Source organism: Lithobates pipiens, unplaced genomic scaffold (genome assembly GCF_037356315.1).
Source record: "Lithobates pipiens isolate NorthernLeopardFrog02 unplaced genomic scaffold, aLitPip1_a1.2 Scaffold_13, whole genome shotgun sequence".
Lineage (NCBI taxonomy): Eukaryota > Metazoa > Chordata > Amphibia > Anura > Ranidae > Lithobates > Lithobates pipiens.
In genome coordinates, this window is record NW_027507718.1 from 381,577,406 (window position 1) to 381,592,097 (window position 14,692).

At 37.7% G+C, this 14,692-nt stretch overlaps 1 protein-coding gene across 16 annotated transcripts in view; it reads left to right on the forward strand.

Moving 5' to 3' along the window:
* TENM3 (teneurin transmembrane protein 3) overlaps positions 1–14,692 on the forward strand; it is a 1,601,892-nt gene that overhangs the window by 1,275,448 nt on the left and 311,752 nt on the right. For all 16 annotated transcript variants that reach the window (XM_077477263.1, XM_077477264.1, XM_077477253.1 and 13 more), the window contains one exon: positions 1,371–1,609. In XM_077477263.1, the coding sequence (XP_077333389.1) occupies positions 1,371–1,609 (239 nt within the window). The remainder of the gene's footprint in view (positions 1–1,370; positions 1,610–14,692) is intronic.

Sequence of the window (14,692 nt, forward strand, 5' to 3'; positions counted from 1 at the left end):
GGTTGTAGAGCGGAAGGAGCAGAATGAGAGATATAACAATGTTACTTTTTAGCACACTGATATATGCTAACTAACAGTAATGAGTATAAAATTGTGATATTGTATTCTTGTCCAGAGCCTACAATGGCTTACAAGAAACGTTGCACATTTTGTAACATGTACTGTTAATGGAACATACTTTTTGCATAATAGTAAGATGAAGCTATTTTATTAAATTAAGAAATAATCACACTGTGCTATGGGATATTTTGAGAGGCTTCATTCATTGGTTCAGAATGAAATGTGCCCATATTCGGTGTGGATGTAGATTGCAGAATTGCTTGAACCACTTCAGCCCTGGAAAGGATTTACCCCCTTAATGACCATGCCATTTTTTGCGATACAGAACTTTTACTTTAACGGACAATTGCGTGGTCTTGCAGTGTTTTACCCAAACAAAATTGATGTCCGTTTTCCCCTACAAATAGAGCTTTCTTTTGGTGGTATATGAGCACCTCTTCGTTTTTTTTGGCGCTATAAACGCAAAAAGAGCAACAATTTTGAAAAAAAAAAAAACAATATTTTTTACTTTCTATTTAGTCTAGTCTATTTAGTCTAGTCTATTTAGCAATTCAGTTTAGTGAGCAGTACCATATCTAGGGGGTACCACACAAAGCTGAATAGCTGGCATAGACATTATAGCTAAGCAAGGGGGTGGCACAATGAAGCCCTGTCTGGGACTGCCCCTCTCTAACATGTTACTAAGTATGGGCTTGATCACCTCTATGATCAAGTCCATACTGGGGTAATATTAGATATGGGCAGTGATGCGATCTGATGTGAGTGACTTATTGCTTTCTTATTGTGTTCATAGAGCATGATTGGGCTTTCTTTCATCATCATTGAAAGTTCTAGAGACAAGGAAAGGCTTCAAACAGTGACATCCCTCTACATGTCTATAGTCATTATAGCTGTCATTATTCTGTCCGGAGATTGAACTGGAGAGCCCCTAGGCAAAGGCTTTCACAGTACGTTCTGCCCAGAGATGGCCTTCTCACTGAGCTAAAAAAGATGGTTCCCTTGTGGTGAATTTTAATTTTCAATGTTTCTTTTCAGGAGCCTAATTTAACATGCACTATGAGTTGAAGGTCAATAATCGATTATATAGAAATGGTTTCCGCCTAGCTGATTGTTTGTTGGTTTGGTTACAGATTATACAGTACTTGCTGTAGCTCTTTTTCTGTATGGCTTTATCTCGTAAATATAACAAAATGTCATGATCTTAGCCCAAAGTGCCCTGTAATTGGTTCATTGAATATGCAAAATATTAACATGAAGGAACTGTCTAGGGTAACTTCAGAATAATAATGATTTTTGTTTTTTCTTTACAGGCATTTTCTATTCAAAACAGGAACAGGGACAACCCCACTGTTCAGCACTGCTACACCCGGATACACAATGGCATCTGGCACTGTCTATACTCCACCCACAAGACCGCTCCCTCGAAACACCTTATCAAGAAGTGCTTTTAAGTTCAAAAAGTCCTCAAAGTACTGTAGTTGGAAATGTACCGCACTCTGTGCCGTAGGGGTCTCTGTACTACTGGCAATACTTCTTTCCTATTTCATAGGTAAGTAATTACATTTTCACCATTCTTCATTTTTAATGATTATTAGAATAAGCTTAGCAGAACATCTTGTCAGATTTGTCAGCTAATATAGGTGGCATTGCTCTTTTTAATCTTTGTCTAAAAAGACAAAATGATTTATACGCTTGGATTGGTGTTATTTTAAAAAATCAAGTTAATATTTAATTTGGAGTTAATTAACAAGGACGGAGTCTACCATTTATTGCATCTCGGCTGCTGTAGCTACAGAGAGAGAGTGTTTTAATTCAGCCCTAATTCAGAGCGATTCTTATCTAAAGGCCTATTTTATTATTGTTTGTTAATAGTTCTGTAAGGATTGGAAAGTTTAAAAAAAGTCTTTGTTTTGAAATAGTATTCTGCAGAAAAATCCAATACAGTTCAGTGGAATCATAGTTTTACAGTGTTATTTTTATAGATATGTAAATGTTCAACCTGAACATCTTTGTAGGCAACGCAATAAATAAACATGGGCCAGGAAAGCAGTGCAGAAGGCAAATAGTGTACAAAAGCAAAACTCCATTACAACCAATCATATTTTAGGTTACTGTAATCGGGTTTGGGAAAAATGGTTTGTCTTTGGATACTTTGGGCCACAGCACATTGCTGTTTGGCATATTAAATGATCTTGTTGGTGTACATGTCCATACACACTGAACATAAAGAGCAAGTAATATTGCCAGAACTCTAGTTATAGGCTTTATTGCATAAGTTAGCTTTTGTTGGTGAAATTGTGGCACACACCTTCCAGGTTCTCCAGTGCTCACAGGCCATGGGTCTGGTTTTCTCAATTCCCAAAAATGTGCTAAGTTGAGTCATTACTATCATGGAGGACCAAGAACATAGGCAAAGTTAAGGGTTTGGATGGTAGCATATGATACAGAAGCTCTGGAAATAGCCCAAATAGAGTGTGGCACACAAGCTGCTAGTAGTGTTGGAAAGGATAGTCCTATTTGTCGAACAGCTAGGGGCATGGGTATTTTTCTGGCTGCTCCAAATACCACCTGAACCAGGGTAAAGTAAAAACCATATATAGAATCGTCAGTAAAGGAGCGCACAAAGATATCCTAAAAACCATTTAATGTGTAAAATGCAACCCCAAAATATGGCTGCAAATATATGGAAGTTGGCCCCAAAATACAGAAGATGGTTTGTGGTGGAAAGAAAAAAGATAAATATAAATCGTTAAATAGCATTTATTTAATAAAATACTTTTAAAAAATTAATAGCCCTGCACAACATCATGCCAATGCAGGCTACATATAAGCTTACATTGTCTTCCCCCATGTACTGTAAATATCATTTGGCAGCAGATCTACCACTTTCACAACAGGGTCTTTAAGCTCCCAATAAGGATGGTAGATTCTAGTAGGCTCCAGATCAGTGTCCGCGAAGGGGAAGGATACTGCTATCAGTTCTGGGTTCCAGCCAAACACCCATGTCATTGGAAGTAGTGTAAACTTATATGTAGCTCACTTTGGCATGATGCTGTGCAGGACTGTTTTTAGGCCTCTTATTAAATAAAAGCTATTTAAAGGAGCTACATTTATCGTTTTATGCTTCAACCACAAATCATCTTCTGGAAACCTTGCAACCGTATTTTGGGGTCCTATTTTACAAATTAAACTGTTTTTAGGTTATCCTTGTGTGCTCCTTTTCCTTTACCAACATCCACTTATACCAACAAAAGTGAATCTACAAGCACTACCTGGCAATGTGAATTATGTACTTTGTGCTTGCAAGAGGTGAGGGGAACTTGGAGATATGGGGGGGCAGTTTCTTCAACAAAAGTGAATCTATACTTTATAGAGCAGCTTTAGTAGTGTTGTCTGACAATCAGATTGAATGTATATAAGATTACGTAAAATCGGGGTTTAATATCAAGTAACAGCTGTTTGTTAGCATTTACTATTTTGCATTCACAATACAGTAACAATATCCAATTGCCCATTAACTTGTTGTTCAAGTCACAAAAAATGTATTGTAAGCAATAGCAAATTTATCAACTGTGAAATTGCATATTTTAGTCACGTATTTAGCTGTTCTAGCAAGTGAATTTCGCAAATTTTACTAAATTGTTGATAGAAAGCACTTGGAAAGTTTTAGTGGGTGTTTTACACTTGAATAAGTAATTTCAAATTGTTAATGAATGCCCTGGATGGACTTTTGGACATGTAGCTTTTGCAGTGGCATGGTCAGGCGTGTACCTCCAAAGTACTGAAGTATGTCATCCAATCACATTAACCTCATCTAATTTTTGTTCACACCAGTGTTTGTTTTAGCAGAGTTCTTTTGTAAGAATAAATGTTTCTCTAGAAAAGCAATGCTGCCCACCCTCCCCCAAAGAAAATCAACACCATCTTTATTACTGTGAAGTGTGTATAGATGACAAGATTTACCCTATACGTATACTCTCCTTATGATGGCAATCCTTCATATATACCATTTATTTTTTTTAATGAATTTTGATGAAGGATTGTTTCTGTGGAATAAGACTGCTGAGACAAAAGCTAAACTATTTTTCTCCAGAGCTGTCTTCATGAAACAGCTTGAAGCCATCTTTAACCATTACTGGTTGCTCCTCTACTCAAACAATAAAGCTTATTTTTTCAGAGAACACCATTTTAGGCAAAGGTCAGCTTTTTTTGGTAAGATTATGTCCTCTCTGCACAATAGAAAACATGTATTAAATCAGCACGATAAACAGGTCTATCTCAACAGGGGTTTTATGTTATTTTTTTACTTTGTCTTCTTGACGGCGCACACTGTTGCAGCACACGGTTTATACAATAAATATACCACTTTTTTTCTTAATTTTGGTTTACTGGAACTGCTTTTTTTGTGACCTGCTTTAGAAGTGATTTTACCAATCTGTAGTTTTAATTCTAACTGAAGAGACATATGTCCTGACCTCAAACACAAGTTCATGACTTTGGTAATAAAATAATAGACCTTAGTTAATCATTCTAGTGCAAAAACAATGCCACGCTACATCAAAAAGATTACATATCAAATATATAAATAGATCATTAAAGTGGTATTAAAGATTTTTTTTTTTAAAGAAAACAACATGTTATACTTACCTGCTCTGTGCATCGGTTTTGCACAGAGCAGCTCCATTTCTATTCTTTTCAAGTCCCACGCCGGCGCTTATGGCTCCTCCCCCTTGAGCAGTGACCCCAGAGAAAGCCACTTGCCCTGGGAGCACCACTGCATTCTTGCTCCTGAGCATAAGACACAGAGAGCCGGGGGGGTTCCCTGACAGCTGTGGAAGCCAATGGGCTCCTGCTGCTGTCTCAGCCAATGAGGAGGGAGAGTCCTGGGACAGCTGAGGCTAATTTGATCATCGCTGGATCAGTGTGGGGCTCAGGTAAGGATTGGGGTGCTGGGAAGCTGCTGCACACAGGTTTTTTACCTTCATGCATGAAGGTAAATAATCTTCAGCCCTTAGAACTACTTTAAGTGCCAAATATAGTCCAAGTGATGGTGACATTCTGTCCACCCAGGAGTGAAAAAAATTAATTTGTACTATCTGTGATAAAACAAAAAAAAAATCAAAAAAACAAACACTTTGTTTTTAATTGTTCATATGCGCATCAGCATCTCAGAATTTCAATTTTCCTTTTTGGTTTTGGCAAGACACATTTTCACTAGAAGGAGGAAGCATTAGAACCTCTGACAATGTTTTAATTGCTGTCCATGCCTTCCTGTCTAAGACTGGCCATACACCCGTAGATTATCTGCAGATTTTCTATGGTCAGATGGAAAAAGTGGGAGATTCCTCCATCCACACAGTTCAGCAGAGATGGAGGAATCTGTTCCACTTTTTCCATCTGCCCATAGAAAATCTGCAGATAATCTATAGGTTTATGGCCAGTCTTAGTTACAGCCGCTCCTTTTTGGGCTCTTTCACACTTGTGTTAAATTTTAAAGCAGCCTAAAAGCACATTAACAAAGCTGTAGCTTTAATGAGCATATAGGATGTGTTCATGTTGCGTCAGGCAACACTTCTTAAATATCTCCTGTGTTTTTTTATTTTTTTTCAAGGCTAAAATGCAAAACTATCACTTTTGATGCTTTGCCATCACACTGTAAAGGCACTGTAAATGCCATAGGCACTTTTACAGTGTGTTTAAGGTGCGCTTGTGGTGTGTTTTAATAGCAGTGAATAGAGGCAGTTGCAAAGCGCCAACACTTGCTAAACTCTGGCTGCAGCATTTATTTTTTTTTTTTTAATTGCCTCTCAGAAACGTGAAGGCTGCAGTGTGATCATCTCAATCTGCTTCCCATTGTAGCAATTCTGTGTGCCTTTAAAGGATTCAGAGAAGTGTTCAAAATACAGTCCAACCGCCTATTTTCAATGCAGGTGTGAAAGAGCCCTTTTTTTCTTGTTCAGGCATCACAGAGAAAGGTGTTGGGGGAAATTTTTTTCCCAGTGAGTTCACAGGCAAAAATACAATCTTCACAAAAAGTAGAACTAAAGACAAACCTTTTTTTTTTTTTTTTTTTTAATTATTTATATTTTAACTAGAGGAAGGGTCAGGTTTTTTTTTTGTGTTTGTTTTTTTCACTTGCTGTCCCAAAGACAAAACAGGCAGTGAGTGAAAATCCATCCAAGTGAGGGAATCTCTGGTTGTTACCAGGGTCACCAGAACTCATGTCTCCATTGGAAGATTTCCCCTCTATTCCTGTTCTGGTGACAAGCCATGATTCTGGTATCAACATACGGAGCCGGTGATGGGCTTTCATGTAGAAGTGATCCAAGCGGCTCTACTGCTGCCCAATCACTTCTGCAGAGTGCAGAAACTGGCACGACTTGGGAGCTGGGACTGTTGCAACCTGTCCAGCTGAGTACAGAGGAAAGGCAGGTAGATCTGTAACCACCCATCCTTTATAACAAAACAAGGATTTTGCCACTTCCAGTATCTTTTTGTTGTTTACAAGCCATTACTGGCTTGTAAAGGATCTGAGCGGACCATTCTCAGCTTGATTGGATGGTTTTGAGGGCAAAGGGGAGATCTGCAATTTAATAGACCCCAGATCTCTCAATTAAGAGTACCAGTCATTGCCCAGCTATCACAAGAAATGTTGCTCATCCCTTGTGATAGCAAAAAAAAATAGAAACAGTGCAAAAACATATAAATAAAATAAATAGTAAAAGAATATGTTTTCCTTGTACTCATGCACAAATGCAAAAGTAACTTCCCTTCTGAGGACTGGTGACCAGAACTGGACAGAATACTCCAGATGTGATCTAACCAATGTTTTATAAAGTGGTAGGATTATTGCTCTTTCTCTGGAGTGTTAACCTTTAAAATCTATATTTCTGATTTAATAATCAGAAGATATGATATGGGTTTAAAAGAGAATTCTAATGACCAGGATAAGAAAGGTTTACCATAACACCATTTATTAAAAGTAGTTGAAAGTCTAGCTAACACACAAATCTATCTATGATCTTACCTCAAGGAAGAAAATACTAGGTTGTAATATAATATTTACATGCAGGAATACAAAGTATATTCTCTAAGACAGTGTATTTAGTCACAAGCATACAAGCATATTTAGTTACAAGCATCACCTCAACCATAATTACCCATCCTTACAGAGTTCCACCCTTGACCACTGGTTTCCGAAAAAGGGCCGTCCCTCACCTTGGCTTTGGGTAATATGCCTTCATGCTGATTCCCCATTGGCTGCTTTAGCTTGGATCATGATTGGAGGGCTCACTACATAAGTCGGCCCCCTTTCATGCAAATCCTTGTGACTAGTCTTAAAGAGAAGACTTAATTGGATTTCCCCAGGAACTTAAGCAAGGTTTATGGTTGGACTCTCCTCATTGTCTACCCCAGCATGGGGTCCTTTGACGTGAGTAGGTGTAGAACAATGGGAGTGGCTCTCCATATGGTGTATACAAATCTCGGCCCCGCATTGTCTGCTCTTATCAAGCCCCTGGGGGGGGAGGCATGTTACCTGACATTCCTAGATGCCGGCCAAATGAGATCTATTTCTAATTACAATATTTTACAGATATTAATGAAGATTTCACATAAACTCATAAGGCAACAGATGGCCCCTTGTGGCCAGTTGAGAATATGAGACTCGGCCACACATAGAATAATGATTTAGGTGCAATCTTCTTTAATATTTGGAAAGTTTGGCTTTGCCCTCTGAAATGAAATAAAACTCTTTGAGAAGAAAAAAAAAACGTTTAAACTCTCCATCTCTACAGTTCACATTTCTGGATCCTAGTATCGGTAGTCCTCACTTGTTCTGAATGTAATAAGTCCATAATAAAAATCATAGGGTACAAAACACAATAAAAAAAACAAGAGGGATAAAAAAAAAACATGAGGATCCTTGTTCTCAACCGTCCAATAATGATAGTGCGAAAGTCAATAATGTCAATCTGGTCATGTTGCCCTTGCTTCTGGGACAGCCTTCCATGGTGATTCCCGTTGGATACCGCATACAGTAATGGCCTTTGGATCAGTTTTCCCGGCTAAGATTATACTTTGTTAAATGTGGACAGAGGTATAGAAAGAAAACCACAAGTACATTTGAGACACATGCATTCAAATTAATGCTTGCCTGGTAAGTCTGAGCAGTTAGGACCTTTTATTAGAATTACCATAGATATACTGCGACATACTGATGAGACCCCTCTCTCAGTGACATGTGTAACAATTTAAGTACGCCCTTCAGCCAGGTGTCTGATTTCCATCCCCCATCTTTCTTCCTCCATGGTCATATGCCTGCAAGTAACTCTGTTCTGCCTTCTGCGGTATGCCACTGTGTGTCTGTGTATGACCCTTCAAGTGTGCAGGGGGTTCTTGTTGCCATCGCAACTCACCACTAACTCCTGTTACTGAAGCTATGTTCAGTGCTGGTCCCAAACCTTGGGCACCGTCCTTGGCTACCATGTGTAGCTACTGCACGAGCCCTGCCTTTAGCAGGCTACGGAAGAGGTCATCACTTTAAGAGTTCTCATTGCAGATTAGGCAGTGTCGCCTACGCAGACAAACATGACTGGATTTCAGAATACAGATAGGTGTGATGTCACCAGTCACTAGTGGCTTCTGGAAAAATCTAAATAAAATACTCTTAAGTACAAATGTACTATACTCCCTGCTATTTGCCAATCACTATGAGTCTCACCAGTCCCAGTATATCTATATGATATTGACGCAATGCTCTTTGAACTTATTATGGCACAAAAAGAAAGAAATGAAAAAGAAAAATATATATCAATGACCACATCTGATGACTGCCCAACATTAGAACTGTAGAGAGGATTGTATGTCACATATACACAGAAAATAGTCACATGGCTGTTGCTAAAGCCTTATGTTACTATTGTCATGATAATAGCTACAATGACCTAAAATTATATAAAACAATTATCCAATGTCATAAGAGAAAAACAAAAACTGTTGGATACTCGCCCCATCCCCAAAATGCTAAAGGGAAACTTTTAATATTCTATATCAACATTTGTAATTGCTTTAAATGTTCTCCATATAATGTTCCCCATACTCCCCTCTTTTTTTTTTTTTTTTCACCATAGGCAAGCCAAACTGAAGAATCACCAAAAAAAATTAAAATAAGGTGATATAGGAAGTAAAGAAAAAAAAAAAAATAGTTTTCTTTAAGAGAAAAAGTTGAAGGAGAAAAAAAACAATAAAGAAAAAAAAAAATATTCAGATTGAATGCTGCCTCAACCTTTAATTTGTTAAAGAGCCTTGAATCTGTAATTGTGTTAAACAAAATGATTTGAATCTGCTTTCAAACATTGCGCAACACCCTCTCTCGGTGGTGATTAACATATTAATTGACTCTTAGTGCAAAACAATTTGCAAGTCAAGCAGGCCACAAAAATTTGTATTAGAGAGAGCAGGACCTCTGTTTATTGAAACAGACCGCCCTAAAGAAGTTAGAATTTAGTAAGGCCTGACTGTAATTAATTCCATTCAAGGCTTCTCCTTAAAACCAACATAAAATTGTTTTAAGGTCCTCATCTGTGTTTCACAATACTTTGCCCGTCTGCGTCCGATCATCCATCCTTGTTTGGGCAATTACCCTAAAATACAAAACTTAAAAATCATTAATAACACCTCAATGTACCTCTCTGAGAGGTTCATAATGGTCTACAATAGTAGTGGATGCTTGGAACAGGCTTCCAGCCAAGGTAATGGGTCCATTAACCTTAAGTACAGTCAATAATGTCCAGGACCCACCCCCATATCTATACTCGGACAGACCAAAATTATGGAAAAACTGGGAGGGTTTGTAAATACTTAAATTCTAAACGACAACATGTAGATCTATAACCTTCACACATATTAGCATCACATGAGTTAATTTGGAAGGAAAAACAAAACAAAACACAAGACCTACTGAATCCATAAGATGCCACAAGGTGCAAAGTAATGTATCGTGGTAGTTTCCGAGTGTCAGAGTGAAAGAACCTTCACTCTAAACCACAGGAAAGGAGAAAACAAAGTTATACACAACATCCCTACAGTTCCTCATAGTTATAAGGATTGAGATTTAATATTTGTGCATAGGTTATTTATTCGCAAGTACATTTGAACTTGTAAAAAAAAAATTATAACTTTAAACTGGTACCAGTATTGAGCTCATTTCCAATGAAAAAAAAAAATTATAAAATAATCATAAACAGTACAACGCATGCGCATTAGTGTGATCACACTTATTTATGGCCATAAAGCAATGTTGAGTACACCCCCTAAGAGAAAAAAAAAATAAAATAAAATCTTTGTTTACACATGGACAGTTCATACCCATGCCTTCCATCACTCACACATACACATTCATTTCGATTGCATCCCATACATCCTGGATAGCACTTTGGTTTTTGCAAATGAATTGTTAGGCGTTTCTGGCCTCTGGGAGAATACAAAGGAAAGTGAGAGGAAGAGAGAAAAAACAAAAACAAAAACAATGGACTGTTATACCATACCTTTGTTAGGCGTGTATTTACGCATATGTACAGCCAATTTGTATGGACATATACTTTCCTGAATTCACTTAAGCCTGAAAACAGATTACTTTGTAGAAGACAGTTATTAATCTTTCCCCCTTTTTTATTTATTTAACCTATTTAAAGCAAAACAAAAAATTAAAAATACATCATTCTTATGTGTACATTGGTAAATGGACAATGCCATTCCCACTTTGATCTAATGAAACTAAAATGCCATAGACCTCTAAAACGAATTTATATGTTGTATTTCATCTCCGCTTTTAGTGTACTGTTTTGGTTTGCGGTGGACGAGTTACTCCCTCCATTTCTCAAATTCAGGGAGTCAATGACGTTTCTTTTAAAAGATTGGAATTCTTTCACAAATTCATCCCTTTCCTGTTTAATTTGCCTAATCTCCTGCTGTAAGGTCTCATTCTCAGCCTTAATAGTTGAGGAAGGGATGTATGATTTTGTATTTTCATATTTATTACTCCTGGTCCCTTCCCCCCAGCGTGGTGAGTACACTTCTATGTCCCGCCTCCTTGTTGTATATTGCTTCTGTTTAAATATCATTTCACCAGAAGACACACAAAATTGAGAAATGTGGCCTAATAACCCACAGGTATAGCACTTTATCTTTTGTAAAGTATTAAAGCGTCTCTTAACAACTGGTGTGGTTTTGGGCTGAGAATTTTCAATGGCTAAAACCTGATGAACTGCTTTTCCTGTCTTCCTAATAGATCTAGGGGTACTTACAAAAGAACTCTCACCTTTCAATGAGTTGTTGAAATTAACGCCTACTCTAGGCGGAGCTAGTTTTCTGTTGTCTGTAGGAATACTAAAAATGGTTGCATTACAATCTATGTTATGTGTAGATTGCCCCCACTGCCCTGGGCTGGGAGATGCCTTAACCTGATCACTATGCCATCTCACATCTGAGAGCTCCCCCCTCTGTTGCACATTGGTTGCGTGTGAAATAATGAGTTCATTATTTTTAATTTTGCCAATGTTGGGGAACTTATCTTGCTTCTCATTTGTGGATATCTGGTCCCCATTGTCTGGTGGGTATGTGACCATGGTGCATTCTCGATTTTCTTGTGGCTCTGCGATTTCTCCCATCGCCACAGGAAAAGTCGAATTAGGATTGATATCCTCCTTTCCCTTATACTTTTCATATTCTTTAATGTCCCCAATTTCATAGGCACAAGTAGGTGCCATAGTATTACCATGTTCGCATCTGCTGGCCATAGCTGCCTGTCCTTTAAGGATAGAAATTGTTTGTAGCAACTGTGACATTGTAATATTGTTATTGTAGATTGTAGCTTCAAATTGCTGTATTTTAGCATTCATAGCCATGCCAGCTGCATACATGCCTGCCAAGGCTAGACCTTTGAGCTTTTTCTTGTTGTTTGTTTTAGCTTGTTCCTCAAATAACTCCTGGACATAAGTCCAAGGAGATGCTTTTAACTTAGCATCACAGGCAAATTTATTGCTCTTGTGTTTAAAAGTATAAGTTGCTACAAAATTTCCTAGACAAGACATGGCAGACATTATCAAGCTATACAATGCACAATTTGTAAGCTAAATTAAGTTAACTGTTGCCCTGTACTATACAATCACTTTGATATTACCGTAAAGAAGTAGGGAAAACAAACAGAAACTCCCATTGAATAAAATTCAGAAAATGCAGTAAAGTGGAGAGGATAGATAAAAAATAAAAAAAATAAAAATATATATATATATATATATTTTCAGCTCTCACTACAACAATCCTGTTAGATTACTGGAGACACCCCAAATCTACTCACAATAGTTTGTAGTTTTTTCCTTATCTGAGCCTACGCCCGCAGAACAATAGACCCGGGGAACAATAGGAACAATACTAAGCCCACAGGTATCAACTAGGGTGAATAACGCTTTCAGTTTACAATAGAAAGGTACACACAGCCGTGTTTACACCAAAGTTAAACCCAATTCAGTTTAAAATAAGAGAAAAAAAAAAAAAAAAAAAAAAAATGAATCTACCACAAACTCGGATTACCCAATTTGTGGTAAGGTTTCATCCTTAAAACAAAATTTCAAGGTATAATACAGTATGCTAGATGCATCTTATTTTACCCTATACTAATAATCTTTCTCAGATATTAGCTTCAGCATTCAGCAACAAGACTTCCACAGTTCTGTACTGTAACTGAAAAGCATTAGAATATTACTGCTTGTAAAATTCCACAGCTAAAATAAACAAACTACTCACTTGTAGCTAGTTTCACTGTCCTTATACACAAATATTATGCCTTTAGTGGACAGACCATTTAAAAAAAAGAAATAAATAAAAATCTGTTGAACCTTTTCAACAAAACCAAGACCGCACTCCAATTGGCGTCTTTCCAATGAAACCCATGTGCTCCCCATGCAGCACACTCAAACAATTGTTAGAGAGCAATGAACCTCGATGAGCACCAAGGAATACAATAAATAAAAAAAAAAAAAAAAAATAATAACCAAAACTTTTCCCGCTAAGTTACTTCCTCCCCCTCACATGGACCGGTATGTAAAGGTACATCCAAAGAACTTTTTCAATTATAATTACGGGATATTAAGCAACACAAAATATGTGGTGTATCCTCCCTCCTTTTTAGAGTTAATCCAATACCCACTGATACAACAAAACATTTACCTGTATTTTTCCCTAGATAGATTTGCTGTGGCCTTCAAACTATAGGACAAACTGACTCAGTTTAAATTCCCCCAATAACTTTAATCTGCATTACACAAATCTTGGTATTATATTAAATACTTTCAGTCCTGTAATCAACTTCGTGGTCGCCACTGTTAACCTTTAAAATCTATATTTCTGATTTAATAATCAGAAGATATGATATGGGTTTAAAAGAGAATTCTAATGACCAGGATAAGAAAGGTTTACCATAACACCATTTATTAAAAGTAGTTGAAAGTCTAGCTAACACACAAATCTATCTATGATCTTACCTCAAGGAAGAAAATACTAGGTTGTAATATAATATTTACATGCAGGAATACAAAGTATATTCTCTAAGACAGTGTATTTAGTCACAAGCATACAAGCATATTTAGTTACAAGCATCACCTCAACCATAATTACCCATCCTTACAGAGTTCCACCCTTGACCACTGGTTTCCGAAAAAGGGCCGTCCCTCACCTTGGCTTTGGGTAATATGCCTTCATGCTGATTCCCCATTGGCTGCTTTAGCTTGGATCATGATTGGAGGGCTCACTACATAAGTCGGCCCCCTTTCATGCAAATCCTTGTGACTAGTCTTAAAGAGAAGACTTAATTGGATTTCCCCAGGAACTTAAGCAAGGTTTATGGTTGGACTCTCCTCATTGTCTACCCCAGCATGGGGTCCTTTGACGTGAGTAGGTGTAGAACAATGGGAGTGGCTCTCCATATGGTGTATACAAATCTCGGCCCCGCATTGTCTGCTCTTATCAAGCCCCTGGGGGGGGAGGCATGTTACCTGACATTCCTAGATGCCGGCCAAATGAGATCTATTTCTAATTACAATATTTTACAGATATTAATGAAGATTTCACATAAACTCATAAGGCAACAGGAGTATATCCCTTTTTTTAATGCATGCTAATATTCTGCTTGCTTTGGTAGCTGTAGCTTGACATTGCATGTTATTGCTCAGTCTGTCATCTACTAGGACCCCCAGATCCTTCTCCATCCATGATCCCCCCCCTCAGTTCTCCCCCTAGTGATTAGTTTGCATTCATGTTTTTTGCCCCCAAGTGCATTGATTTACATTCTCCACATTAAACCTCATTTGCCAGGTAGTTGCCACTCCATTATTTTGTTCAGGTCTTCCTGTAAAACTTCGATATCTTGATGTGAAGTTATTGCCTGCTTATTTTTGTGTCATCCACAAAAACTGAGATTGAGGCATGTATCCTGTTCTCTCTATCATTTATAAATAAATTGAATAGAATTGGTCCCAAGACAGAACCCCACTTACAACTCCAGACCAATCTGGAGTACATATTATTTATCACGCCCCTGTAACCAGTTTTCAACCCAAGAACAAACCTTATGGTC